The sequence below is a fragment of the Tachyglossus aculeatus genome, chromosome 16, assembly GCF_015852505.1.
Source record: "Tachyglossus aculeatus isolate mTacAcu1 chromosome 16, mTacAcu1.pri, whole genome shotgun sequence".
In the NCBI taxonomy this organism is placed as follows: domain Eukaryota; kingdom Metazoa; phylum Chordata; class Mammalia; order Monotremata; family Tachyglossidae; genus Tachyglossus; species Tachyglossus aculeatus.
Window position 1 is genome coordinate 2471857 of NC_052081.1, and position 27160 is coordinate 2499016.

At 51.5% G+C, this 27160-nt stretch overlaps 2 protein-coding genes across 2 annotated transcripts in view; one reads left to right on the forward strand and one right to left on the reverse strand.

Moving 5' to 3' along the window:
• VANGL1 (VANGL planar cell polarity protein 1) overlaps positions 1-15301 on the forward strand; it is a 36768-nt gene extending 21467 nt beyond the window's left edge. The window contains exons 5-8 of the mRNA XM_038757808.1: positions 6288-6421; positions 11958-12090; positions 13150-13384; positions 15017-15301. Coding sequence (XP_038613736.1) covers positions 6288-6421; positions 11958-12090; positions 13150-13384; positions 15017-15277 — 763 coding nt within the window. The 3' untranslated portion in view covers positions 15278-15301. The remainder of the gene's footprint in view (positions 1-6287; positions 6422-11957; positions 12091-13149; positions 13385-15016) is intronic.
• An 8336-nt stretch (positions 15302-23637) lies between these two features.
• CASQ2 (calsequestrin 2) overlaps positions 23638-27160 on the reverse strand; it is a 46712-nt gene continuing 43189 nt past the window's right edge. Inside the window, exons 10-11 of the mRNA XM_038758025.1 lie at positions 25788-25862; positions 23638-24193 (exon numbers count right to left, since the gene is read on the reverse strand). Coding sequence (XP_038613953.1) covers positions 24011-24193; positions 25788-25862 — 258 coding nt within the window. The 3' untranslated portion in view covers positions 23638-24010. The remainder of the gene's footprint in view (positions 24194-25787; positions 25863-27160) is intronic.

The window sequence follows — 27160 nt, forward strand, 5'->3', positions numbered from 1 at the left end:
CCAATACAGTGCCCTGTCCTCAGCAGGTGATAATAATAATGATAATGGTGGTATTTGTTAAATCCTTACAATGTGTCCAACATCATCATCATCATCAATCGTATTTATTGAGCGCTTACTGTGTACAGAGCACTGTACTAAGCGCTTGGGAAGTACAAATTGGCAACGTATACTGTTCTAAGCGCTGGGGGAGATACAAGGTTGTCAGTTTGTCCCACGTGGGGCTCACAGTCTTTATCCTCCATTTTACAAAGGATAATGATAATAATTGTGGTATTTATTAAGTGCTGACCCTGTGCCCGGCACTGTAGTAAGCGCTGGGGTGGACGCGGCAAATTGTGTTGGACACAGTCCCTGCCCCACGAAGGGCTCACAGTCTTCGTCCCCGTTTTAGAGATGAAGTAACTGAGGCCCAGAGAAGTGAAGCGACTTGCCCCGGGTCACACAGCAGACAGGTGGCGGGGGCGGGATTGGAACCCAGGGCCTTCTGACTCCCAGCCGGGGACAATCCACCGTGGAGAAGCAGCGCGGCTCAGTGGAAAGAGCCCGGGCTTTGGAGCCAGAGGTCACGGGTTCAAATCCCGCCTCCGCCACCTGTCTGCTGTGTGACCCGGGGCAAGTCGCTTCACTTCTCTGGGCCTCAGTGACCTCATCTGGAAAATGGGGATGAAGACCGGGAGCCCCACGAGGGCCCACCTGATCACCTTGTCACCTCCCCTGCGCTTAGAACAGTGCTTGGCACGTAGTAAGCGCTTAATAAATGCCATCATGATGATTAATCCACTAGGCCATCCTGCTTACAGGCGGCCAGTACAGCGTTCTGATTGAGGATTCTTTGGGGATTGGATTCGTTCGGCCCTTCAGGATAGGATGGAAAACACGGAGCCCGAGAGTTTCCATCGGGAAGTCGGTCCCAAAACGGGAATGTTCCAGTGGGAATCGACTCACTGTGAGCCCACTGTTGGGTAGGGACTGTCTCTATATGTTGCCAACTTGTACTTCCCAAGCGCTCAGTACAGTGCTCTGCACACAGTAAGCGCTCAATAAATACGACTGATGATGACTCGGACGCCCCCCAGGCCCAGGTCCGGCCCGCCAGGGGAGGCCGCGGTCAATCAATCGTATTTATTGAGCGCTTACTGTGTGCAGAGCACTGTACTAAGCGGTCAGCGCTCGGGCTACGTTTGCCCTCTCCGTGACTCAGTGGCCCCCGAGGGCCATCGTGCTCCCAGACAGGAGGGGCTCACGGTCTTAAAAATCCCCATTTTACAGATGAGGTAACGATAATAATGACAGCATTTATTGATCACTTCCTACGTGCAAAGCACTGTTCTAAGCGCTCGAGAGGTTACAGGTTGATCGGGCTGTCCCACGTGGGGCTCGCAGTCTTAATCCCCATTTTGCAGATGAGGTCACTGAGGCGCAGAGAAGTTGAGTGGCTTGCCCAAGGTCACGCAGCTGACAGGCGGCGGAGCCGGGATTTGAACCCAGGACCTCTGACTCCCAAGGCCGGGCTCTTTCCACTGAGCCACGCCGCTTTGGGAATTAAGACTGTGAGCCCCCCATGGGACAACCCGATCACCTTGTTGCCTCCCCAGCGCTTAGTACAGTGCTTGGCACATAGTAAGCGCACCCATCCACATGTTTTGCTTTGTTTGTCCGGCTCCCCCTTCTAGACCGTGAGCCCGTGGTTGGGTAGGGACCGTCTCTGGGTGTTGCCGACTTGGACTTCCCAAGCGCTCAGTACAGTGCTCTGCACACAGTAGGCGCTCAGTAAGTACGATTGAAAGGAAAAAGCCGGCCGGATCGTCGGAGCCACCGACGCGAGCCCCACCTCGCCCGGCCTGCGTGCCCGGTCACGTCTGGGAGCTGGCGAGCCGCTCTCTGGAAAACAAAATGCCAGTGGGGGAGACGCCCCTTCCTCCCCCCCCGCCTCGCCCCACTTTGGGAAAGCAGCCACTCCAGCCCCCTGGGACCCCCCCGAGCTAATCAATCAATCAATCGTATTTATTGAGCGCTTACTGTGTGCAGAGCACTGTACTAAGCGCTTGGGAAGTCCAAGTTGGCAACATCTAGAGACGGTCCCTACCCACCAGTGGGCTCAGGGGAAGCAGTGTGGCCTACTGCGTGGACTCCGGGCCTGGGAAGCAGAAGGACCTGGGTTCTAATCGTGACGCTGCCACGTGGCTGCTCTGTGACCGTGGGCAAGTCACTTCCCTGGGCCTCAGTTCCCTCATCTGTGAAATGGGGATTCATTCATTCAGTCGTGCTTCCCAAGCGCTTAGTACAGTGCTCTGCACACAGTAAGCGCTCAATAAATACGATTGATTGATTGATTGAGCGCTTACTGTGTGCAGAGCACTGTACTAAGCGCTTGGGAAGCACAAGTTGGCAACATGGATTGAAGACTGTCAGCCCCATGTGGGATGATAATAATAATAATGTTGGTATTTGTTAAGCGCTTACTATGTGCCAAGCACTGTTCTAAGCACTGGGGGGATACAAGTTCATCAAGGTTGCCCCACGTGGGGCTCACAGTCTTCATCCCCATTTTCCAGATGAGGGAACCGAGGCACAGAGAAGCGAAGTGACTTGCCCAAAGTCACACAGCTGATAAGCGATGGAGTCGGGATTAGAACCCACGACCTCTGACTCCCAAGCCCGGGCTCTTTCCACTGAGCCACGCTGCTTCTCTAAGGTAGACACTCTAAGATAGACGCTCAGTCCAGCCTGATTTGCTTCTATCAACCCCAGTGCTTAGTACAGTGCCTGGCACATAGTAAGCACCTAACAAATGCTGCAATTATTATTATTATTACTTCTCTGTGCCTCAGTTACCTCATCTGTTAACCGGGGATTAAGACTATGAGCCTCTTGTGGGACGGGAACGTTATGCTCGTATCTAGAGAAGCAGCGTGGCTCAGTGGAAAGAGCCCGGGCTTTGGAGTCAGAGGTCATGGGTTCAAATCCCGCCTCCGCCAATTGTCAGCTGGGTGACTTTGGGCAAGTCACTTCACTTCTCTGGGCCTCAGTTCCCTCAAAAATGGGGATGAAGACTGTGAGCCCCACGTGGGACAACCTGATCACCTTGTAACCTCCCCAGCGCTTAAAACAGTGCTCTGCACATAGTAAGCGCTTAACAAATACCGTCATCATTATTAGTATTATTATTTGGAGTCAGAGGTCATGGGTTCAAATCCCCGCTCTGCCAATTGTCAGCTGGGTGACTTTGGGCAAGTCACTTCACTTCTCTGGGCCTCAGTTCCCTCAAAAATGGGGATGAAGACTGTGAGCCCCACGTGGGACAACCTGATCACCTTGTAACCTCCCCAGCGCTTAGAACAGTGCTCTGCACATAGTAAGCGCTTAACAAATACCATTATTATTATTATTATTATTTGGAGTCAGAGGTCATGGGTTCAAATCCCAGCTCCACCAACTGTCAGCTGTGTGACTTTGGGCAAGTCACTTCACTTCTCTGCGCCTCGGTTACCTCATCTGGAAAATGGGGATTAAAGCTGTGAGCCCACCGTGGGACAACCTGATCACCTTGTAACCTCCCCAGCGCTTAGAACGGTGCTCTGCACATAGTAAGTGCTTAACAAATACCATTATTATTATTATTATTATTATTATTTGGAGTCAGAGGTCATGGGTTCAAATCCCGGCTCCGCCAATTGTCAGATGGGTGACTTTGAGCAAGTCGCTTCACTTCTCCCTCATCTGTAAAATGGGGATTAAGACTGTGAGCCCCCCGTGGGACAACCTGATCACCTTGTAACCTCCCCAGTGCTTTGAACGGTGCTTTGCACATAGTAAGCGCTTAATAAATGCCATCATCATCATTATTATTATTATTTCTCTGGCGCTTAGTTCAGTGCCTGGCGCAGAATAAGCGCTGAACAAATACAATTATTATTGTTGTTACTACTTCCGACCTTCCGTTACCTCATCATTTTAGACTGTGAGCCCGCTGTTGGGTAGGGACTGTCTCCATATGTTGCCAACTTGTACTTCCCAAGCGCTTAGTCCAGTGCTCTGCACACAGGAAGCGCTCAATAAATACGATTGATTGATTGACTGATTGATCTGTAAAATGGGGATTAAGACTGTGAGCCCCCATGGCGGGGGGACTCCGTCCAACCCGATTTGCCCACATCTACCCCAGCGCTCAGTTCACTGCCTGGCACCGAGAAGCAGCGTGGCTCAGTGGAGAGAGCCCGGGCTTTGGAGTCCGAGGTCCTGGGTTCCAATCCCGGCTCCGCCACGTGTCTGCTGTGTGACCTTGGGCCAGTCGCTTCACTTCTCTGAGCCTCAGTGACCTCATCTGGGAAATGGGGATGAAGACTGGGAGCCCCCCGGGGGACAAACTTAACAAATGCCATCATTATTATTCTTCTTCTCTGGGCCTCAGTGACCTCATCTGTCAAATGGGGATGAAGACTGGGAGCCCCCCGGGGGACAACCGTAACAAATGCCATCATTATTATTATTATTCTCTGGGCCTCAGTTCCCTCATCTGGAAAATGGGGATGAAGACTGGGAGCCCCCCGGGGGACAACCTTAACAAATGCCATCATCATTATTATTATTCTCTGGGCCTCAGTTCCCTCATCTGTCAAATGGGGATGAAGACTGGGAGGCCCCCGGGGGACAACCTGAACAAATGCCATCGTTATTATTATTATTCTCTGGGCCTCAGTTCCCTCATCTGGAAAACGGGGATGAAGACTGGGAGCCCCCCGGAAGACAACCTTAACAAATGCCATCATTATTATTATTATTATTCTCTGGGCCTCAGTTCCCTCATCTGGAAAATGGGGATGAAGACTGGGAGCCCCCCGGGGGACAACCGTAACAAATGCCATCATTATTATTATTATTCTCTGGGCCTCAGTGACCTCATCTGTCAAATGGGGATGAAGACTGGGAGCCCCCCGGGGGACAACCTTAACAAATGCCATCATCATTATTATTATTCTCCGGGCCTCAGTTCCCTCATCTGTCAAATGGGGATGAAGACTGGGAGCCCCCTGGGGGACAACCTGAACAAATGCCATCATTATTATTATTATTCTCTGGGCCTCAGTGACCTCATCTGGAAAATGGGGATGAAGACTGGGAGCCCCCCGGGGGACAACCTTAACAAATGCCATCATTATTATTATTATTCTCTGGGCCTCAGTTCCCTCATCTGTCAAATGGGGATGAAGACTGGGAGCCCCCTGGGGGACAACCTGAACAAATGCCATCATTATTATTATTATTCTCTGGGCCTCAGTGACCTCATCTGGAAAATGGGGATGAAGACTGGGAGCCCCCCGAGGGACAACCTTAACAAATGCCATCATTATTATTATTATTCTCTGGGCCTCAGTTCCCTCATCTGTCAAATGGGGATGAAGACTGGGAGCCCCCCGGGGAACAACCTGAACAAATGCCGTCATTATTATTATTATTCTCTGGGCCTCAGTGACCTCATCTGTCAAATGGGGATGAAGACTGGGAGCCCCCCGGGGGACAACCTGAACAAATGCCGTCGTCATTATTATTATTCTCTGGGCCTCAGTGACCTCATCTGGAAAATGGGGGTGAAGACTGGGAGCCCCCCGGGGGACAACCTTAACAAATGCCATCGTTATTATTATTATTCTCTGGGCCTCAGTTCCCTCATCTGTCAAATGGGGATGAAGACTGGGAGCCCCCCGGGGGACAACCTAAACAAATGCCATCATTATTATTATTATTCTCTGGGCCTCAGTTCCCTCATCTGTCAAATGGGGATGAAGACTGGGAGCCCCCCGGGGGACAACCTTAACAAATGCCGTCATTATTATTATTATTCTCTGGGCCTCAGTTCCCTCATCTGTCAAATGGGGATGAAGACTGGGAGCCGCCCGGAGGACAACCTGAACAAATGCCATCATTATTATTATTATTCTCTGGGCCTCAGTTCCCTCATCTGTCAAATGGGGATGAAGACTGGCAGCCCCCCCGGGGACAACCTTAACAAATGCCATCGTTATTATTATTATTATTCTCTGGGCCTCAGTTCCCTCATCTGGAAAATGGGGATGAAGACTGGGAGCCCCACGGGGGGCAACTTGATCACCTCGTATCCCCTCCAGAGCTTAGAACAGTGCTCTGCACATAGTAAGCGCTTAACAAATGCCATCATCATTGTTATTATTGTTATTGTTATTATTATTATTATTATTATTATTATTATTAGCAAATGTCACAGTTCCTTCCATCTCCGCTCCCTCTACCCCCGGCCTTCTCCGCAGCATCCAACGAGCGGCTCTGGTGGTGTTGGAACACTACTACAAAGACTTCACCGTCTACAATCCCTCCCTCCTGGCAGCCTCGAAGTCGCGAGCAGCCAAACACATGGCCGGCCTCAAGGTCTACAGTGTGGACGGTAGGAGCCCGCCCCGGGGGGGATGGGGAGGACACCCCCAGGGACCCAGGGACGGGGGGCGGGGGGCGTTCACTTCCACCTCATCATCATCATCATCATCAATCGTATTTATTGAGCGCTTACTATGTGCAGAGCACTGGACTAAGCGCTTGGGAAGTCCAAATTGGCAACATCTAGAGACGGTCCCTACCCAACAGCGGGCTCACAGTCTCAAAGGGGGAGACAGAGAACAAAACCAAGCATACTAACAAAATAAAATAAATAGAATAGATATGTACAAATAAATAAATAAATAGAGTACCGTTGTTGGGTAGGGACCGCCTCTCTAGGTTGCCGACTTGTACTTCCCAAGCGCTCAGTCCAGTGCTCCGCACACAGGGAGCGCTCAGTAAATACGATTGAATGAAGGAAAGGTAATAATAATTCTGGTATTTGTTAATAATAATAATAATAATGTGGGTGTTTGTTAAGCGCTTACTATGTGCAAAGCACCGTTCTAAGCGCCGGGGTAGAGACAAGATAATCGGGTTGTCCCACGGGGGGCTCACGGTCTTCATCCCCATTGGACAGATGAGGGAACTGAGGCCCAGAGAATAATAATAATGATGGCATTTATTAAGCGCTTACTATGTGCAAAGCACCGTTCTAAGCGCCGGGGTAGAGACAAGATAATCAGGTTGTCCCACGGGGGGCTCCCAGTCTTCATCCCCATTTGACAGATGAGGGAACTGAGGCCCAGAGAATAATAATAATAATAATGGCATTTATTAAGCGCTTACTATGTGCAAAGCACTGTTCTAAGCTCCGGGGTAGAGACAAGATAATCGGGTTGTCCCACGGGGGGCTCCCGGTCTTCATCCCCGTTGGACAGATGAGGGAACTGAGGCCCAGAGAATAATAATAATAATGGCATTTATTAAGCGCTTACTATGTGCAAAGCACCGTTCTAAGCGCCGGGGTAAAGACAACATAATCAGGTTGTCCCACGGGGGGCTCACAGTCTTCATCCCCATTGGACAGATGAGGGAACTGAGGCCCAGAGAATAATAATAATAATGGCATTTATTAAGCGCTTACTATGTGCAAAGCACTGTTCTAAGCGCCGGGGTAGAGACAACATAATCAGGTTGTCCCCCGGGGGGCTCCCAGTCTTCATCCCCATTGGACAGATGAGGGAACTGAGGCCCAGAGAATAATAATAATAATGGCATTTATTAAGCACTTACTATGTGCAAAGCACTGTTCTAAGCCCTGGGGAGGTTACAAGGTGATCAGGTTGTCCCACGGCGGGGCTCACAGTCTTCATCCCCATTTTACGGATGCGGGAACTGAGGCCCAGAGAAGTGAAGTGACTTGCCCAAAGTCCCGCAGCTGACAAGTGGCGGGGGCCGGGATTTGAACCCACGGCCTCTGACTCCAAAGCCCGGGCTCTTTCCACTGAGCCACGCTGCTTCCCAAGCGCTTGTTAAGCGCTTACTATGTGCCGACCGCTGTTCTAAGCGCTGGGGGAGATACAGCGTAATCCCCCTTCTAGGCTGTGAGCCCGTTGTTGGGTAGGGACCGTCTCTCTACGTTGCCGATTTGTACTTCCCAGGCGCTTAGTACAGTGCCCTGCACACGGTAAGCGCTCTGCTAGGAGAAGCAGCATGGCTCAGTGGAAAGAGAGCAGGCTTTGGAGGCAGAGATCATGAGTTCAAATCCCGGCCCCGCCACTTGTCGACTGTGGGAACTTGAGCAAGCCCCTTCACTTCTCTGTGCCTCAGTTCCCTCATCTGTAAAATGGGATGAAGACTGTGAGCTCCCCGTGGGACAACCCGACCACCTTGTATCCCCCCCAGCACTTAGAACAGTGCTTTGCACTTACTAAGCGCTTAATAAATGCCATCATTATTATTATTATTTGGAGTCAGAGATCATGAGTTTGAATCCCGGCCCCGCCACTTGTCGGCTGTGGGACCTTGGGCAAGCCACTTCACTTCTCTGGGCCTCAGTTCCCTCATCTGTAAAATGGGATGAAGACTGGGAGCCCCACGTGGGACAACCTGATCACCTTGTATCCTCTGCAGCGCTTAGAACAGTGCTTTGCACAGACTAAGTGCTTAATAAATGCCATCATTATTATTATTATTATTTGGAGTCAGAGATCATGAGTTTGAATCCCGGCCCCACCACTTGTCGGCTGTGGGACCTTGGGCAAGCCACTTCACTTCTCTGGGCCTCAGTTCCCTCATCTGTCAAATGGGATGAAGACTGTGAGCCCCCCGTGAGACAACCTGATCACCTTGTATCCCCCCAAGTGCTTAAAACAGTGCTTTGCACATACTAAGCGCTTAATAAATGCCGTCATTATTATTATTATTTGGAGTCAGAGATCATGAGTTTGAATCCCGGCCCCGCCACTTGTCAGCTGTGGGAACTTGGGCAAGCCACTTCACTTCTCTGGGCCTCAGTTCCCTCATCTGTAAAATGGGATGAAGACTGTGAGCCCCCCGTGGGACAACTGATCACCTTGTATCCCCCGCAGAGCTTAGAACAGTGCTTGGCACATAGTAAGCGCTTAACAAATACCGTCATCATCATCATCATTAAATACGATAGAATGAATGAATGAATCAGGTTGTCCCACGGGGGGCTCACAGGCTTCATCCCCATTTTACAGATGATTTATAATAATAATAATGATGGTATTTGTTAAGCGCTTACTATGTGCCAAGCACTGTTCTAAGCGCTGTGTTGACCTCCACTGCCCTATGATCAGGGGAAGCAGCGAGGCCTAACGGATAATGCCCGGGCTTGGGAGGCGGAAGGTCCTGGGTTTTAATCCGGATCCCTCCGCTTGTCTGCTGTGCGTCCGGGAGCAAGTCGCTGCACCTCTCTGGGCCTCGGTGACCTCATCCGGAAAATGGGGATTAAGACCATGAGCCCCACACGGCGTCTAATCTGATTATGTTGGAGCTTAATGTGGTGTCTGGCACAGACTAAGCGCCTAACAGATACCGCTAATAAAAAAAAAAGTCACCTCACCACTCCGTGCCTCAGTCGCCTCATCTGTAAAATGGGGGTTAAGACAGCGAGCACCATGAGGGACAGGGACGGTATCTAACCTGATTAATTTAGTGCTCAGTATGGTGTCGGGCACAGTCACTTCACTTCTCTGGGCCTCAGTTACCTCATCTGTAAAATGGGGATTAAGACTGTGAGCCCCCTGTGGGACAACCTGATTACCTTGTAACCCCCCAGCGCTTAGAACAGTGCTTTGCACATAGTAAGCGCTTAATAAATACCATCATCATCATCATCATCATCATAGTAAGTGCTTAACCGATGCCATTTAAAAAAAAAAATAGCCACTTCGCCTCAGTTGCTTCATCTATAAAACGGGAACAAGATCCCCCTCAGTGGTGGGGCGGGAACTGGGTCCAACCTTAGAATAGTGCTTGGCGCGTAGTAAGCGCTTAACAAATACCATAATTATTATCTGGGGGGCCCGATTAAGGATTTGCCATCCCCCCCGCCCCCCGAAGCTCCCGATCTTTTTCTTTTTTGTGCCCGATTCCATCTCCGTCTCCCCTGGCCTCGATTTTCTTCCGCCCATTCAGTGTGGTTTAATGGGTAGAGCACGGGCCTGCGAGTCATCTCATCCATGTGTCTGCTGGGTGACCTTGGGCAAGTCACTTCACTCCTCTGGGCCTCAGTTCCCTCATCTGGAAAATGGGGATGGAGACGGTGAGCCCCCCGTGGGACAACCTGATCACCTTGTAACCTCCCCAGCGCTTAGAACAGTGCTTTACACATAGTAAGCGCTTAATAAACGCCATCATTATTATTATTACCGACTGAACGGTTGTTATATAATAATAATACTGATAATGGTATTTAGCCCTCCCCTGCCACTTGTCTGCTGTGTGACCTTGGGCGAGTCACTTCACTTCTCTGGGCCTCAGTGACCTCAGCTGGAAAATGGGGATTAAGACTGTGAGCCCCACTTGGGATCTACCTTGGCGCTTAGAACAGTGCTTGGCACATAGTAAGCGCTTAACAAATGCCATCATTATTATTATTACCGACTGAACGGTTGTTATATAATAATAATACTGATAAAGGTATTTTGCCCACCTCCGCCACTTGTCTGCTGTGTGACCTTGGGTGTTCTCTGGGCCTCAGTGACCTCATCTGGAAAATGGGGATTAAGACTGTGAGCCCCACGTGGGATCTACCTCGGCGCTTAGAACAGTGCTTGGCACATAGTAAGCACTTAACAAATGCCATCATTATTATTATTACCGACTGAACGATTGTTATATAATAATAATACTGATAATAGTATGTAGCCCTCCTCCGCCACTTGTCTGCTGTGTGACCTTGGGTGAGTCACTTCACTCCTCTGGGCCTCAGTGACCTCAGCTGGAAAATGGGGATGAAGACTGTGAGCCCCACATGGGATCTACCTTGGCGCTTAGAACAGTGCTCGGCACATAGTAAGCGCTTAATAAACACCATCATTATTATTATTACCGACTGAACGCTTAACAAATGCTATCAGTATTATTATTACCGACTGAACGGTTGTTATATAATAATAATACTGATAAAGGTATTTTGCCCACCTCCGCCACTTGTCTGCTGTGTGACCTTGGGCGTTCTCTGGGCCTCAGTGACCTCAGCTGGAAAATGGGAATTAAGACTGTGAGCCCCACGCGGGATCTACCTCGGCGCTTAGAACAGTGCTTGGCATATAGTAAGCGCTTAATAAATGCCATCATTATTATTATTACCGACTGAACGCTTAACAAATGCTATCAGTATTATCATTACCGACTGAACAGTTGTTATATAATAATAATACTGATCATCATCATCAATCGTATTTATTGAGCGCTTACTATGTGCAGAGCACTGTACTAAGCGCTTGATAATAATACTGATAATAGTATGTAGCCCTCCTCCGCCACTTGTCTGCTGTGTGACCTTGGGCGAGTCACTTCACTCCTCTGGGCCTCAGTGACCTCAGCTGGAAAATGGGGATGAAGACTGTGAGCCCCACGTGGGATCTACCTCGGCGCTTAGAACAGTGCTCGGCACATAGTAAGCGCTTAATAAATGCCATCATTATTATTATTACTGACTGAACGCTTAACAAATGCTATCAGTATTATTATTACCGACTGAACAGTTGTTATATAATAATAATACTGATAATAGTAGGTAGCCCTCCTCCGCCACTTGTCTGCTGTGTGATCTTGGGCGAGTCACTTCACTCCTCTGGGCCTCAGTGACCTCAGCTGGAAAATGGGGATGAAGACTGTGAGCCCCACGTGGGATCTACCTCGGCGCTTAGAACAGTGCTTGGCACATAGTAAGCGCTTAAGCACCGTCATTATGATTATTACGTGTCGGACACCATTTCTAACCACTGTTAGAAGAGTCCACGGGCTGTTGGCTCCGAGGAGAATCCACCCGTGAGCGGGAATCCGGGAGGGCCCCGAGGGGTCGGGCGCGGTTGACCCGTCCTCTCCCCGTGGGGCGTCTCCCCCAGGTCCGGGGAGCAACGGTTCCGGTCAGTCCCGGGCCATGATCGCGGCGGCCGCCCGGCGTAGAGACTCCAGCCACAACGAGCTCTACTACGAGGAGGCCGAACACGAGCGCCGCGTCAAGAAGCGTCGAGCGAGGTACCCATCGCCCCTCTGGCGGCATCCCGCAGGTCGGGGGGAATCCCGGGGGGCTTCCCGGCTGTCCATCCCCTGGCCCCCTCCTCCCTCACCTCCCTTCTGTCCTTCTCCAGCCCAGCCCACACCCTCCGCTCCTCCGCTGCTAATCTCCTCACCGTTAGGCCTCGTTCTCGCCCGTCCCGCCATCGACCCCCGGCCCACGTCATCCCCCGGGCCTGGAATGCCCCCAATCCCTCTGCCCATCCGCCAAGCTCGCTCTCTTCCTCCCTTCAAGGCCCTACTGAGCGCTCACCTCCTCCAGGAGGCCTTCCCACACTGAGCCCCTTCCTTCCTCTCCCCCTCGTCCCCCTCTCCATCCCCCCATCTTACCTCCTTCCCTTCCCCACAGCACCTGTATAGATGTATATATGTCTGTACATATTTATTACTCTATTTTACTTGTACATATCTATTCTATTTATTTTATTTTATTAGTATGTTTGGTTTTGTTCTCTGTCTCCCCCTTTTAGACTATGAGCCCACTGTTGGGTAGGGACTGTCTCTAGATGTTGCCAACTTGGACTTCCCAAGCGCTTAGTACAGGCTCCCAGGAAGGGGATTTTTCCGGGATGAGGATGGGGGGCAGGGGGCGGCTCTGAAATCCCGCTCACCTGGGCCCTCGGAAATAGCCTCGGGCTATTTTTCTGTCCCACGGCTACTGTTCGGCTACCCTGGCGAGGTAGTCAGGGGTCACTGGGGGAGAGTCGGGGATGGAGAAGGGCGAGTCTATCTATCTATCTATTCTATTCATTTTATTTTGTTAGTATGTTTGGTTTTGTTCTCTGTCTCCCCCTTTTAGACTGTGAGCCCACTGTTGGGTAGGGACTGTCTCTAGATGTTGCCAATTTGTACTTCCCAAGCGCTTAGTCCAGTGCTCTGCACACAGTAAGCGCTCAATAAATACGGTTGATGATGATGAGTCGGGGATGGTGGTGGTAATGGGGGGTTTGTCGGCGAGGCGGTCACGGGGTCCGGCCACCGGTCACCCCCCGGTGACCAGCGCCTCGTCCCCCGCTCCAGGCTGGTGGTGGCGGTGGAGGAGGCCTTCACGCACATCCGGCGGCTGCAGGCGGACGAGCAGCAGAAAGCCCCGGGGGAGGTGATGGACCCCCGGGAGGCCTCGCAGGCCATCTTCCCGTCCATGGCCCGCGCCCTCCAGAAGTACCTGCGGACCACCCGTCAGCAGCACCTGCACACCATGGAGAGCATCCTACAGCACCTGGCCTTCTGCGTCACCAACAACATGGCGCCCAAGGTGCGGTCATCCTCTTCCTCCCCCTCCCCATCCCTCCCATCTTACCTCCTTCCCCTCCCCACAGCACCTGGATAGATGGATAGATGTTTGTACGCGTTTATTACTCTATTCATTCAAGCGCTTAGTCCAGTGCTCTGCACACGGTAAGTGCTCAATAAATACGATTGAATGAATGAATGAATATGTACGCATATATTACTCTATTTATTTATTTTATCTGTACATGTTCAGTCCATTTATTTTATTGTGTTAATACGTTTTGTTTTGTTGTCCGTCTCCCCCTTCGAGACTGTGAGCCCGTTGTTGGGTAGGGACCGTCTCTAGATGTTGCCGACTTGAACTTCCCAAGCGCTTAGTCCAGTGCTCTGCACACAGTAAGCGCTCAATAAATACGATTGAATGAATATGTTTGTATGTATATATTACTCTATTTTAGTTGTACATATTTATTCTATTTATTTTATTGTGTTAATATGTTCTGTTTTGTTGTCCATCTCCCCCTTCTAGACTGTGAGCCCGCTGTTGGGTAGGGACCGTTTCTAGATGTTGCCGACTTGGACTTCCCAAGCGCTTAGTACAGTGCTCTGCACACAGTAAGCGCTCAATAAATACGATTGATTGATTGATTGACCCTCACCTCGGGGCCCCCACCCCCACCCCACAGCCCCACCCCGGAAGTCCAACCCAGCTCCCTCCGGCCCTGTACGGTGCTCCCTTTCTGCTCCGCTAACTGCTCTTCCACGTGGTATTCGTTCATTCGTTCACTCGCATTTACTGAGTGCTTACTGTGTGCAGAGCACTGTACTAAGCGCTTGGGAAGTACAAGTTGGCAACATATAGAGACAGTCCCTACCCAACAGTGGGCTCACAGTCTAAAAGGGGGAGATAGAGAATAAAACCAAACATACTAACAAAATAAAATAAATAGAATAGCTATGTACAAGCAAAATAAATAAATAAATAGGGTACTATCAATCAATCAATCAATCAATCAATTGTATTTATTGAGCGCTTACTATGTGCAGAGCACTGTACTAAGCGCTTGGGAAGTACAAATTGGCAACACATAGAGACAGTCCCTACCCAACAGTGGGCTCACAGTCTAAAAGGGGGAGACAGAGAACAGAACCAAACATACCAACAAAATAAAATAAATAGGATAGAAATGTACAAGTAAAATAAATAAATAAATAAATAGAGTAATAAATATGTACAACCATATATACATATATACAGGTGCTGTGGGGAAGGGAAGGAGGTAAGATGGGGGGATGGAGAGGGGGACGAGGGGGAGAGGAAGGAAGGGGCTCAGTCTGGGAAGGCCTCCTGGAGGAGGTGAGGCCTATTAGTGCACATAGTAAGCACTTAATAAATGCTATCATTATTATTATTATTGTAACCTGTAACACTGTGCTTTGCACATAGTAAGCGCTTAATAAATGCTATCATTACTATTATTATTATTATCCCGGCTCTGCCGCTCGTCTGCTGGGCCAGTCGCTTCCCTTCTCTGTGCCTCAGCGACCTCACCTGTCAAATGGGGATGGAGCCCCAGCGCTTTATAGGGTGCTGGGCACGTAGTAAGTGCTGACCAGATGCCCCAATGATTTATCATGACCTCTGTGCCCCCAGGCCTTCCTTGAGCGGTACCTGCGCCCGGGCCCGACCCTGCAATACGACCGGAGCCGTTGGTTCGCCAAGCAGTGGACGCTGGTGAGCGAGGAGGCGGTCACCAACGGGCTCCGGGACCAAGTCGTCTTCGTCCTCAAGTGCCTGGACTTCAGCCTGGTCGTCAGCGTGAGGAAGATCCCCTTCCTGAAGCTCTCCGAGGAGTTCGTGGACCCCAAGTCGCACAAGTTTGTCCTGCGGCTCCAGTCGGAGACGTCGGTTTAGGGGGGGCCGCCCCGTCCCCTCCTCCCGCCCACCCCCCGCCGCCCTCCCCCGGTTCCGGCCCCGCGTCCTCCGACCGACAGTCTGCACTTTATCCGGGCGGGGCCCGGCCGGAAAGGATCCCCGGGAATAGGGGAGTGGGGGGTCCCGGAGGAGGGCCGGAGGTGGGGTCCTGGCCACAGCTGGAAACCAAATTGGAGTCGGGGTCCCCGGGCCCTCCCCCCCGCCACCGCGTCGCTCCCTCTGACTCTCCGTGGCTCCGTGTCCGCTCTGCGCCCCGGCCCCGGTCATCCGGCAGCCGGCCCGCTTCGGGTCTAGCCGATCGGAGCATCCCGCGGAAGCCTCCGTCCGCCTCTGCGCGCCTCATCCCTCCCCCGCGGAGTCGGGGTTGGGGGTCTGCGGCTCTGGGCAACTCCTTCTGCCCCCCCGGGGGACCGGGTGGGTCCGAATTCTGCCGGTCTCCTCACCTGAATCCCCTCTCCGTCTCCGGACGGTTCTCCACCTGAGGTTTCCCCTCTCCGCCTCGGTCTCCCTCAGTCCCACTGTCTCGCTCCGTGTCCGTCTGCACAGCTCTGTCCCACTCTGTCCCGCTGGGTCCCTTTCACTCTCGCACAAACTCACACAACCCCGGTGTGTTTGCTTTTGCTTGGAAAGAGCTACCCCTCTTTGGATCCGTGTGTGTCTCTCTGCCTCTCTCCCTGGTTCTCCTAGTTTTCCCTCCCTCTCTTGCCTCTTTCTGTCTCTCTTGGGGGCTTCGTCTCTCTTTTTCCGTCTCCCTCTTTCTCTCGGTGTGCGTCTCTCCCTGTCTCTCTTTCCCTCGCCCTCCCTCTATCTCTCAAGAGGGCTGTGTATCTTTCTCGCTGTCCCTCTTTCTTTCTCTCAGGGTGTGTGTTTGTGTGTCTGTCTGTCCCTGGGCCTCTCCGTGCTCCCCGGAGCCCTGTTAGTCCCAGTTTCCATCGCAAAGACACCCCCGCCCCCCAACCCCGTTCCAGCGACTCCTCGCGCCCCTATTTGCACAGCTCCAGACCGGGGGAGCGATGGGGGGCCGCCGGGGAGCGGGCCTCGGGGTGGTGGTCCCCCGGCCTAGGCCGACCCTGCCTTTGCGACCGTTTTCACTGTGCGGGTCCCGGCCGGGGACGCCCCGGGTCCCTCTCGGGGTCAGCGGCGGGCGAGGAGCGGGACCCCCGGAATGCCCCGGTCCCACGAGAAAAAGGCCGCGAGGATAGTTTGGTCCTCACGGGTCGCGGGAGCCCGTCTGCTTGTCGTCTTCTGTCTTCTCGACCCCCCTCTTAGCGGTTGGGGCTTCCCTTTGGCCTTGGTTCCAACAACACTGATTGTTTTATACTTATTTTTTTTTTAAGAGGTCGTGCAGTTTCTTGTGTACAGTTGCTTTTTTAAACAAAACTAGTTTTCTTAACCGTTTGTACCACGTGTGTAAACTGAAGATTAAACGACCCTCGCCTGCGCTTAGACTCTCCGACTCGGGCACGGAGGCCGGGGAGGGGGCGGCGGGGAGGGACGGGTGTCGGAGAAGGGGCACGGAGGCGGGCGGGGGCCGGGATCCATCGCGGCGTCAGGTTCCCCCAGGCGCAGCCGTGTCCGGGGTGGAGGCCGCCGTCCTTTGAAACTGGAAGTGTGGAGAGGAGTTACTTTGCTCAGGAAATATGTGTTTGGGTGTGTGTGTGTGTGCATGTGGGGGCGTGCGGGGGTGTGCACAAAATTCCCGCCGGGAACGGCGGAGAGGTTGGCCAGGTTCCCTGTGGGGCTCGGATGGGGTGGCTTGTATTCCCGGAGGCTGCTCTGTGCTCTCTTGATGGGAAAGGCTTCAGCTAACGCGTTAGGGGGTTTAATTGTGGTGTGGATTCCAATGCTTGCTCCTCTGCCAGCCCCGGGCTAACATACAGGATCATCCGACCTGACGGGAGTCTCCTCCCAACACGGGGGCCCACGGTCCAAGGCGGAGGGAGGGCGGGGTAATATCTCCTCCCTGTCTTTCAGAGGGGAAACTGAGGCCTGGAGAGGTTCGGTGACAGGGGCGGAGCCGGGACTCCCGCGTCCGGGCTCTTAGCCCGCGGAGGCCTAGTCCTTCTGGAGGAAATGCCCGTTCTCGGGCCGCCCCTTCCTACTTGGAGTCTTTTTGCGGCCAAGGAGGCGGCCCGGGCGGGTCATTCGGAACGCCATTGCGTCTCCCGTTCATTCATTCATTCATTCAATCGTATTTATTGAGCGCTTACTGTGTGCAGAGCCCTGGACTAAGCGCTTGGGAAGCACAAGTTTCCTTGGCCTCGTCGGGCCCCCGAGAGAGAGATCGGAAACTCTCCGGAGCTCGGTTTCCTATCCGGAGTGGGTGGGCCTAATCCCAGGATTTGGAAAGACCTTTCTGGAAGTGGCTGGAGTGGGGGGGGGGGGGGTGTCCAGAAAACCTCAGCAAAGGGTGAGCAAGACTGATCTCTCCCTTCCTTCCTCTTCCGCTTCCCTATCCCCCCAAAATACCCAGCCGGTGAAGCTGGGAAGGAGGAGGGGGTGGCTAAGCATCCCGAAACCCCTCCCTTCTTCCTCACAAGAGTTTGGGAGTGGTCTCTCTTTCTCCCAGTTCACTAAACAGAACGGTCAGGAGCGTAAAGATGTCCCTACCCAGGATGTATGGAAGTCCGATACGAGGGTGATCCAGGGACGGATGGCTCTGTAGGCCCGGCGATCGATGGTTCGGTATTGTGAATAATTCGGGGGCAGATAGTTGGTTTTATGGATAATCGGAAGTGTTTGAGCGCTTAACCGCGTACGGCAGACTTGGTTGACACGTTCCCCGCCAGAATCCAGGTCCTCGGCTCCTCCCAATCCTACCCCTCCTCTAGACTGTAAACTCGTTGTGGGCAGGGAATGTGTCTGTTACGTTGTTCTATTGTACTCTCCCAAGCGCTTAGTACAATGCCCGGCAGACAATAAACACGATCGGCTCCCTCCTGCTGTCCGATATTTGACCATCCCAGATCCATCTGCGGTCTCCCCAGCGAACAGGCCCGGAAGGAAAGTCAGGAGGTCAAAACCATTGAGACCTTTTTACCAGTTCTCTGTGGATTTTACCCCCCTTAATCTCCTAGGATGAAATCCACCGACCCTGTCGAACTCTCCCAAACGCTCAGTACAGTGCTCGGTACTCGAGGGATTGAAAGCTCCCTGAGGGCAGGGATCATGTCTGCCCTATTTCATTCTTTCCACAAAATTAATACAGCGGTCTCGGCCTAGAAGAAGCGCTCAGTAAGTACGAGAAGCAGCGTGGCTCGGCGGAAAGAGCCCGGGCTTTGGAGTCAGAGGTCAGGGGTTCAAATCCCGGCTCTGCCAATTGTCAGCTGGGTGACTTTGGGGAAGTCACTTCACTTCTCTGGGCCTCAGTTCCCTCAGCTGGAAAATGGGGATTAAGACCGTGAGCCCCCCGTGGGCCAACCTGATCACCTTGTAACCTCCCCAGCGCTTAGAACAGCGCACATAGTAAGCACTTAATAAATGCCATTATTATTATTACTATTGATTGATAAATATGAGATGCCTGGGCATCCCTACCAGCCCTCGAACCCTCCCCATTTTACTGATGTCTCTCTCCTGTTTTTTTTTAATGGCATTTGTTAAGCACTTACTATGTGCCAGGCACTGTACTAGGCGCTAAGCTACTCAGATTGGACCCACAATCCATATCCCACATTTGGGTGCAAAATGGGAAAGCTCAGTAGAGCTTAGTAGACATGATCCCTGGCCTCAGGGAGTTTAAAATCTACCAGAGGCCCTTAGGATGTCAGAGCCCAAGGAGGATGGAGGCTGTAGAGTTTTTCCCGTCAGCTGTAGATCCATCTTAATAATTATGGTACTTGTTAAGCACTTACTATGTGCCAAGCACTGTTCTAAGCGCAGGGGCAGATACAAGTTAGGCCGGACACAGTCCCTGACCCACACTCTTAATTCCCATGTTACATATATGAGGTAACTGAGTCCCAGAGAAACCGAGTGACTTACCTAAGGTCACCCAGCAGACACACGGCGGAGCCGGGATTAGAACCCACGTCCTTCTGACTCTCGGGCGGGTCTCGATCCATTAAGTCTATCCATTAGAGAAGCAGCGTGGCTCAGCGGAAAGAGCCCGGGCTTTGGAGTCCGAGGTCATGGGTTCAAATCCCGGCTCCGCCAACTGTCAGCTGGGTGACTTTGGGCAGGTCACTTAACTTCTCTGTGCCTCAGTTCCCTCATCTGTAAAATGGGGATTAATCAATCAACCAATCGTATTTATTGAGCGCCTACTGTGTGCAGAGCACTGTACTAAGCACTTTGGAAGTACAAGTTGGCAACATATAGAGACGGTCCCTACCCAACAGTGGGCTCACAGTCTGGATTAAGACTATGAGCCCCCCGTGGGACAACCTGATCACCTTGTATCCCCCCAGTGCTTAGAACAGTGCTTTGCCCATAGTAAGCGCCTAACAAATACCATTATTATTATTATTATTATTAAGTTTGCTTTCAGAAAGTCTTAGACACGGGATTAATGGAGTAAACTTCAGCACCTCCTGGGAAAAATAGACAGTTCGGAGGGAATCTCCTCCCTTTTAGACTGTGAGCCCACTGTTGGGTAGGGACTGTCTCTATATGTTGCCAACTTGTACTTCCCAAGCGCTTAGTCCAGTGCTCTGCACACGGTAAGCGCTCAATAAATACGATTGATTGATTGATTGATTGATGAGAGACAGTCCCCGACCCACCCAAGAGCCTCCAAACTATCGTAGCCCCGTTTTACAGAGGACAGAACCGAGGCCAGAGGTGCAGTGACTTATCCAGGACCACACATCAGGTCGCCGGGGCAGGGCCGGGACTACAGTTTGGGATCTTCTGACACCCAGGCGCCCTTTCCACCAGCCCACGTCGTCTCTCTTATAATAATAATAATAATGATGGCATTTATTAAGCGCTTACTCTGTGCAAAGCACTGTTCTAAGCACTGGGGAGGTTACAAGGTGATCAGGTTGTCCCACGGGGGGCTCACAGTCGTAATCCCCATTTTACAGGTGAGGGAACTGAGGCCCAGAGAAGTGAAATGACTTGCCCAAAGTCACACAGCTGACAATTCGGAGCCGGGACTTGAACCCATGACCTCTGACTCCAAAGCCCGGGCTCTTTCCACTGAGCCACGCTGCCTCTCCTACCTCTTATCACTGCCTCTTATCACTGTGTACTCTAACAGAAGTCCAATTATTTCCCACCTCGCCCGATATTCCAGAGTCCAGGGGGGAAGGTTCTCTGGCAATCGACACCGACGTCTCTCTGCGCACGGAAATTTAAAACTGCCCTCTTAACGCGGATGAAATAAACCCTTTTCTACCTGTGTGAGGATTAGGCAGTCGGTGTCTGTCTCACGTCGCGGGCTGTTGGGCTGCGGTCCGAGTCTTCTAAGTTATCGCTTCCGCGCGTCTGCGCGCGCGTTCCCGGGAAACTGTAAAACCTTTTACACTTGGCGTCTTTTGTACTGTAAAACTCTGAAAATAAACTGAAATTCCAACTTCTACGTGCTGCTTAGTACCGCTCGCGAATGACGGTGGTGGGGCTGAAGAACCAACCAGTCTGTCGGTGGTATTCGTTAAGCGCTTACTACGAGCCAAGCGCTGTTCTAAGCACTGGCAGTCAGGTTGTCCCGTGTGGGGCTCACAGTCTTGATCCCCATTTTATAGATGTGGTTATTGAGGCCCAGAGAAGTTGAGTGACGTACCCAAGGTCACACCGCTGACAAGTGGTTCAACGCTTAGAACAGTGCTCAGCGCTTAGAACAGTGCTTTGCACATAGTAAGTGCTTAATAAATGCCATTATTATTGTTATTATTGTTATTATTATTATTATTATTATTAAGTGGTGGAGCTGGGATTAGAACCCACGACCTCTGACTCCCGAGCCCGGGCCCTTTCTACTGAGCAGCGTGGCTCAGTGGAAAGAGCCCGGGCTTTGGAGTCAGAGGTCATGGGTTCGAATTCCGATCCACCACGTCTGCTGTGTGACCTTGGGCAAGTCACTTAACTTCTCTGAGCCTCAGTTACCTCATCTGTAAAATGGGGATTAAGAGTGTGAGCCCCCATTGGACAGCGCGACTTTCCCATTCTTCCTCCTCGATAGCAGGGGCCGTGCTGGTCGGTAGCTGCCTGAAGTTTCGTTATACTCTGCCCCTAAAAATGCCCCCTTTGCCCTCCTCGCTGGTGGCGTGGCTCAGTGGAAAGAGCCCGGGCTTTGGAGTCAGAGGTCACGGGTTCGAATGCCGGCTCCGCCGACTGTCAGCTGTGTGACTTTGGGCAAGTCACTTCACTTCCTTGGGCCTCAGTGACCTCATCTGGAGCCCACTGTTTTAGACTGTGAGCCCACTGTTGGGTAGGGACTGTCTCTGTATGTTGCCAATTTATACTTCCCAAGCGCTTAGTACAGTGCTCTGCACATAGAAAGCGCTCAATAAATACGATTGATGATGATGATGATGATGAAAACGGGGACGAGGACCGTGAGCCCCCCGTGGGACGACCTGATCACCTTGTTACCTCCCCAGTGCTTAGAACAGTGCTTGGCCACATAGTAAACTTGGAGGAATATAATCAATCAATCAATCGTATTTATTGAGCGCTTACTGTGGGCAGAGCACTGTACTAAGCGCTTGAATATAAGAATGGCTCCTCCTGGTCCCCAGGCCTCTACCCCAGAGGCTGCCGGGAGCTAGTGCCCGGGCCGTGCAAGTTCTCCCTTCCCATTTTCACCCGGACACCGTGGGTTGGAAGAGAGGCCCAGCGTCGGGCCACGGGATTTTATCCTGGCGTCTTCCCAATCTTCCCCGGCGGCTCCAGGGAAGTAAAAACCCCAAGAAGGGAAGCGCCGGCCACCGCGACCGCCGCTTCCCTCTCCGCCGTGGGCCGTCCGGCTGGCGGTGCCGGGGAATGGGGACGACGACAGGGGAAGGGGAGACGAGGGCCCTCCCTCTCCGACTTTCCTGGCTCCATTGTTCCCGAGAGAGAGATTCCAGCCCCCCTGTTTATCCAGCTGTATCCTGGCCGGGGGCAGGCAACCCCGGGACCCCGGGCCAAACTTTTATCATCTCCTCCCGCCACAGGGGTCCGGGAACGGGCCGGATGCTGGGGGCGGACGACCGCCTCCCGAAATCCCACCTGCTCCGAGTCCCTACCGCCATTAGAAGGTGAGCTTCTCTGGAGTAGGGAATAATAATAATAATTATTATAATATATTATATTATAATAATTAATATAATCCCCTTTTAGACTGTGAGCCCCCCTTTTAGACTGTGAGCCCACTGTCGGGTAGGGACTGTCTCTATTTGTTGCCAATTTGTACTTCCCAAGCGCTTAGTACAGTGCTCTGCACATAGTAAGCGCTCAATAAATACGATTATTGATGATGATGATGATACTACTCGTTAAGCTCTTCCTCTGTGTCACACGCTGTTCTAAGCGCTGAGATAGTACAAGCTCGTCAGGTTGGACGCAGTCCCTGGCCCACAAGGGGCTCACGCTCTTAATCCCCATTTTTTACAGATGGGGTAACTGAGGCACAGAGAAGTGAAGTGACTTGCCCAAGGTCACACAGCAGACTTGGGGCAGAGCCGGGATTAGAACCCACGACCTCCTGTCTCCGAGGCCCGGGCTCTATCCACTACGCCATACTGCTTCCCGTCTGGCTCCTGTTATCGTCTCCTGGACGACGGTCCCCCCCGTGGCTCAACGGAAAGATCCCGGGCTTGGGAGTCAGAGGTCATGGGTTCAAATCCCACCTCCACCAATTGCCAGCTGTGTGACTTTGGGCAAGTCACTTAACTTCTCTGTGCCTCAGTTCCCTCATCTGTAAAACGGGGACTGTGAGCCCCACGTGGGACAACCTGATCACCTTTCATTCATTCAATTGTATTTATTGAGTGCTTACTGTGTGCAGAGCACTGTACTAAGCGCTTGGGAAGTCCAAGTTGGTAACATATAGAGACGGTCCCTACCCAACAACAGGCTCACATCCTCCCCAGCACTTAGAACAGTGCTTGGCACATAGTAAGCGCTTAAAAAATGCCATCATCATTATTTTTAGACTGTGAGCCCAATGTTGGGTAGGGACTGTCTCTGTATGTTGCCAATTTGTACTTCCCAAGCGCTTAGTACAGTGCTCTGCACATAGTAAGCGCTCAATAAATATGATTGATGATGATGATGATGATGATTATCTCCTGAGTCGCCCCGGCTTCTTCAGCGGGTGATCGCCACAGCCAGGATGGCGGATAATCGATCAATCAATCAGTGGTATTTATTGGGTGCTGACGATGGGCAGAGCACTGTGCTAAGCACTTGGGAGAGGACCATATAATGGAGTTAGCAGACGCGTTCCCTGCCTATGATGAGCTTACAGTCTAGCGGGGGAGACAGGCGGGAATTCAGACAAGTGATGAGCAAGGGGACAATTTTATCCACAGTGGCAGGTGCAGATGGGGTGATGGGGGCTAAAATATCGGAGCCCCCCATCCTAGGCAAGGGGAGTTTATTACTCCCGGCGCCCGTCCGGGACTGGACCGACGGCCGGGGGTCCTGACTGATGTTTCTAGGGGATGGGGTACGTGGTGCGAGAGGGTCTTTGGCCATTCTACTTGAAGACGGGGCCTTCTCCCACCCCTCCGCCCTGTGGGCGAGGGCGGCTCGGGGTCCCCAAGGAGAAACTGGGGGTCGGGTCTAGTCGTCATTGTCGTCATCCTCCTCCTCGGAGTCGTCGTCGTCGTCGTCCTCTTCCTCCTCCTCGTCGTCGTCGTCCTCCGTGTTGATCTTCCCGGAGAGCACGTCTTCGATCCAGTCCTCCAGCTCCTGGGCCGTGGGCAGGTCGTCGTCGTCCCGGATGTCCATCCAGACGCTGTCGGCCTGCGGAGGGCCCGGGGAAGAATAATAATGGCGTTTATTAGGCGCTTACTGTGTGCCAAGCGCTGGGGAGGTTACAAGACGATCGGGGTGTCATTCAATCGTATTTATTGAGCGCTTACTGTGTGCAGAGCACTGGACTAAGCGCTTGGGAAGTCCAAGTTGGCAACATCTAGAGACGGACGGTCCCTACCCAACAGTGGGCTCACAGGCTAGAAGGGGGAGACGGGCAACAAAACAAAACATATTCACAAAATAAAATACATAGAATAAATATGTACAGATAAAATAGAGTAATAAATCCATACAAGCATATATACATATATACAGGTGCTGTGGGGAGGGGAAGGAGATAATAATAATAATAATAATAATGGCATTTATTAAGCGCTTACTATGTGCAAAGCACTGTTCTAAGCGCTGGGGAGGTTACAAGGTGATCAGGTTGTCCCATGGGGGGCTCACAATGGGCAAGTCACTTCACTTCTCTGTGCCTCAGTTCCCTCATCTGTCAAATGGGGATTAAGACTGTGAGCCCCACATGGGACAACCTCATCTCCTTGTATTCCCCCCAGTGCTTAGAATAGTGCTTTGCACATAGTAAACGCTTAACAAATACCAACATTATTATTTCACTTCTCTGGGCCTCAGTTCCCTCATCTGTATAATGGGGATGAAGGGTGTGAGCCCCATGAGGGACAGGGGCTGTGTCCAACCTGATTAACTTTCATTCATTCATTCAATCGTATTTCTTGAGCGCTGTGTGCCAGAGCACTGTACTAAGCGCTTGGGAAGTACAAGTCGGCAACATCTAGAGACGGTCCCTACCCAACAGTGGGCTCACGGTCTAGAAGGGGGAGACGGGCGACAAAACAAAACACGTGGACAGGTGTCAAGTCGTCAGAATAAATAGAAATAAAGCTAGATGCACATCATTAACAAAATAAATAGAATAGTAAATATGTACAAGTAAAATAAATAGAGTAATAAATCTGTACGAACATATATACAGGTGCTGCGGGGAGGGGAAGGAGGTAGGGCAGGGGGGATGAGGAGGGGGAGAGGAAAAAGGGGGCTCATTCATTCATTCAATCGTATTTATTGAGCGCTGTTTGCAGAGCACTGTACTAAACGCTTGGGCAGTCCAAGCTGGCAACATATAGAGACGGGCTCAGTCTGGGAAGGCCTCCTGGAGGAGGTGAGCTCTCAGTAGGGCTTTGAAGGGAGGAAGAGAGCTAGCTAGACTGTGAGCCCACTGTTGAGTAGGGACCGTCTCTATATGTCGCCAACGTGGACTTCCCAAGTGCTTAGTCCAGTGCTCTGCACACAGTAAGTGCTCAATAAATACGATTGATTGATTGATTGATTGATAGCTTGGCGGATGTTTGGCCCATTAACTTCTCTGTGCCTCAGTTACCTCATCTGTAAAATGGGGATTAAAACTGTGAGCCCCCCACCGTGGGACAACCTGATCACCTTGTAACCTCCCCAGTGCTTAGAATGGTGCTTTGCACGTAGTAAGTGCTTAATAAATACCATCATCATCCTTATTATTATAGCAAGCGCTTAACAATTCTCCTTATTAATTACTACTTACGTCGGTCACGTTCACCACGCCGATCTGGGGCTTGAACAGATCGATCTTAAACGTCTTCTCCCAGTAGGCGATCAGCTGCAGAGACAGGGGGTCCCTCTCTGAGCAGGGCCCGCTGATGCCCCAAACCCTCCGGGGCACCCCGGGAACGCGCCGCGGAGGGAAGGGGCGGGAGAGGTGCATTCATTCATTCATTCAACCGTATTTATTGAGCGCTTACTGTGTGCAGAGCACTGGACTAAGCGCTTGGGAAGTCCAAGTCGGCAACATCTAGAGACGGTCCCTACCCAACAGTGGGCTCACAGTCTAGAAGGGGGAGACGGACAACAAATCATATTAACCAAATAAAATCAATAGAATAAACATGTACAAATAAAATAGAGTAATATAGATGTACAGATTCATCCATCCATTCAATCGTATTTATTGAGCGCTTACTGTGCGCAGAGCACTGGACTAAGCGCTTGGGAAGTCCAAGTCGGCAACATATAGAGACGGTCCCTACCCAACAGCGGGCTCACGGGCTAGAAGGGGGAGACGGACAACAAAACAGAACATATTAACACAATAAAACAAATAGAATAAATACGTACAAATAAAATTAATAAATAGAGTAATACAGACATACAAACATATTCAATCATATTTATTGAGCGCTTACTGTGTGCAGAGCACTGGACTAAGCGCTTGGGAAGTCCAAGTCGGCAACATCTAGAGACGGTCCCTACCCAACAGCGGGCTCACAGTCTAGAAGGGGGAGACAGACAACGAAACAGAACATATTAACACAATAAAATGAATAGAATAAATATGTACAAATAAAATGAATAGAGTAATATAGATGTACAAACACATTCATCCATTCAATAAATACTCAATAAATACGATTAAATGAATGAATGAATGAACACACTCCATCCAGCACCCTGACTTCCCTCTTCATTCCTGATTCCTGCCTTCTAGACTGGGAGCCCACTGTTGGGTTGTGAGCCTGCTGTTGGGTAGGGACCGTCTCTATATGTTGCCAACTTGTACTTCCCAAGCGCTTAGTCCAGTGCTCTGCACACAGTAAGCGCTCAATAAATACGATTAAATGACTGAATGAATGAACACACTCCATCCAGCACCCTGACTTCCCTCTTCATTCCTGATTCCTGCCTTCTAGACTGGGAGCCCACTGTTGGGTTGTGAGCCCGCTGTTGGGTAGGGACCGTCTCTATATGTTGCCAACTTGTACTTCCCAAGCGCTTAGTCCAGTGCTCTGCACACAGTAAGCACTCAATAAATACGATTAAATGACTGAATGAATGAACACACTCCATCCAGCACCCTGACTTCCCTCTTCATTCCTGATTCCTGCCTTCTGGACTGGGAGC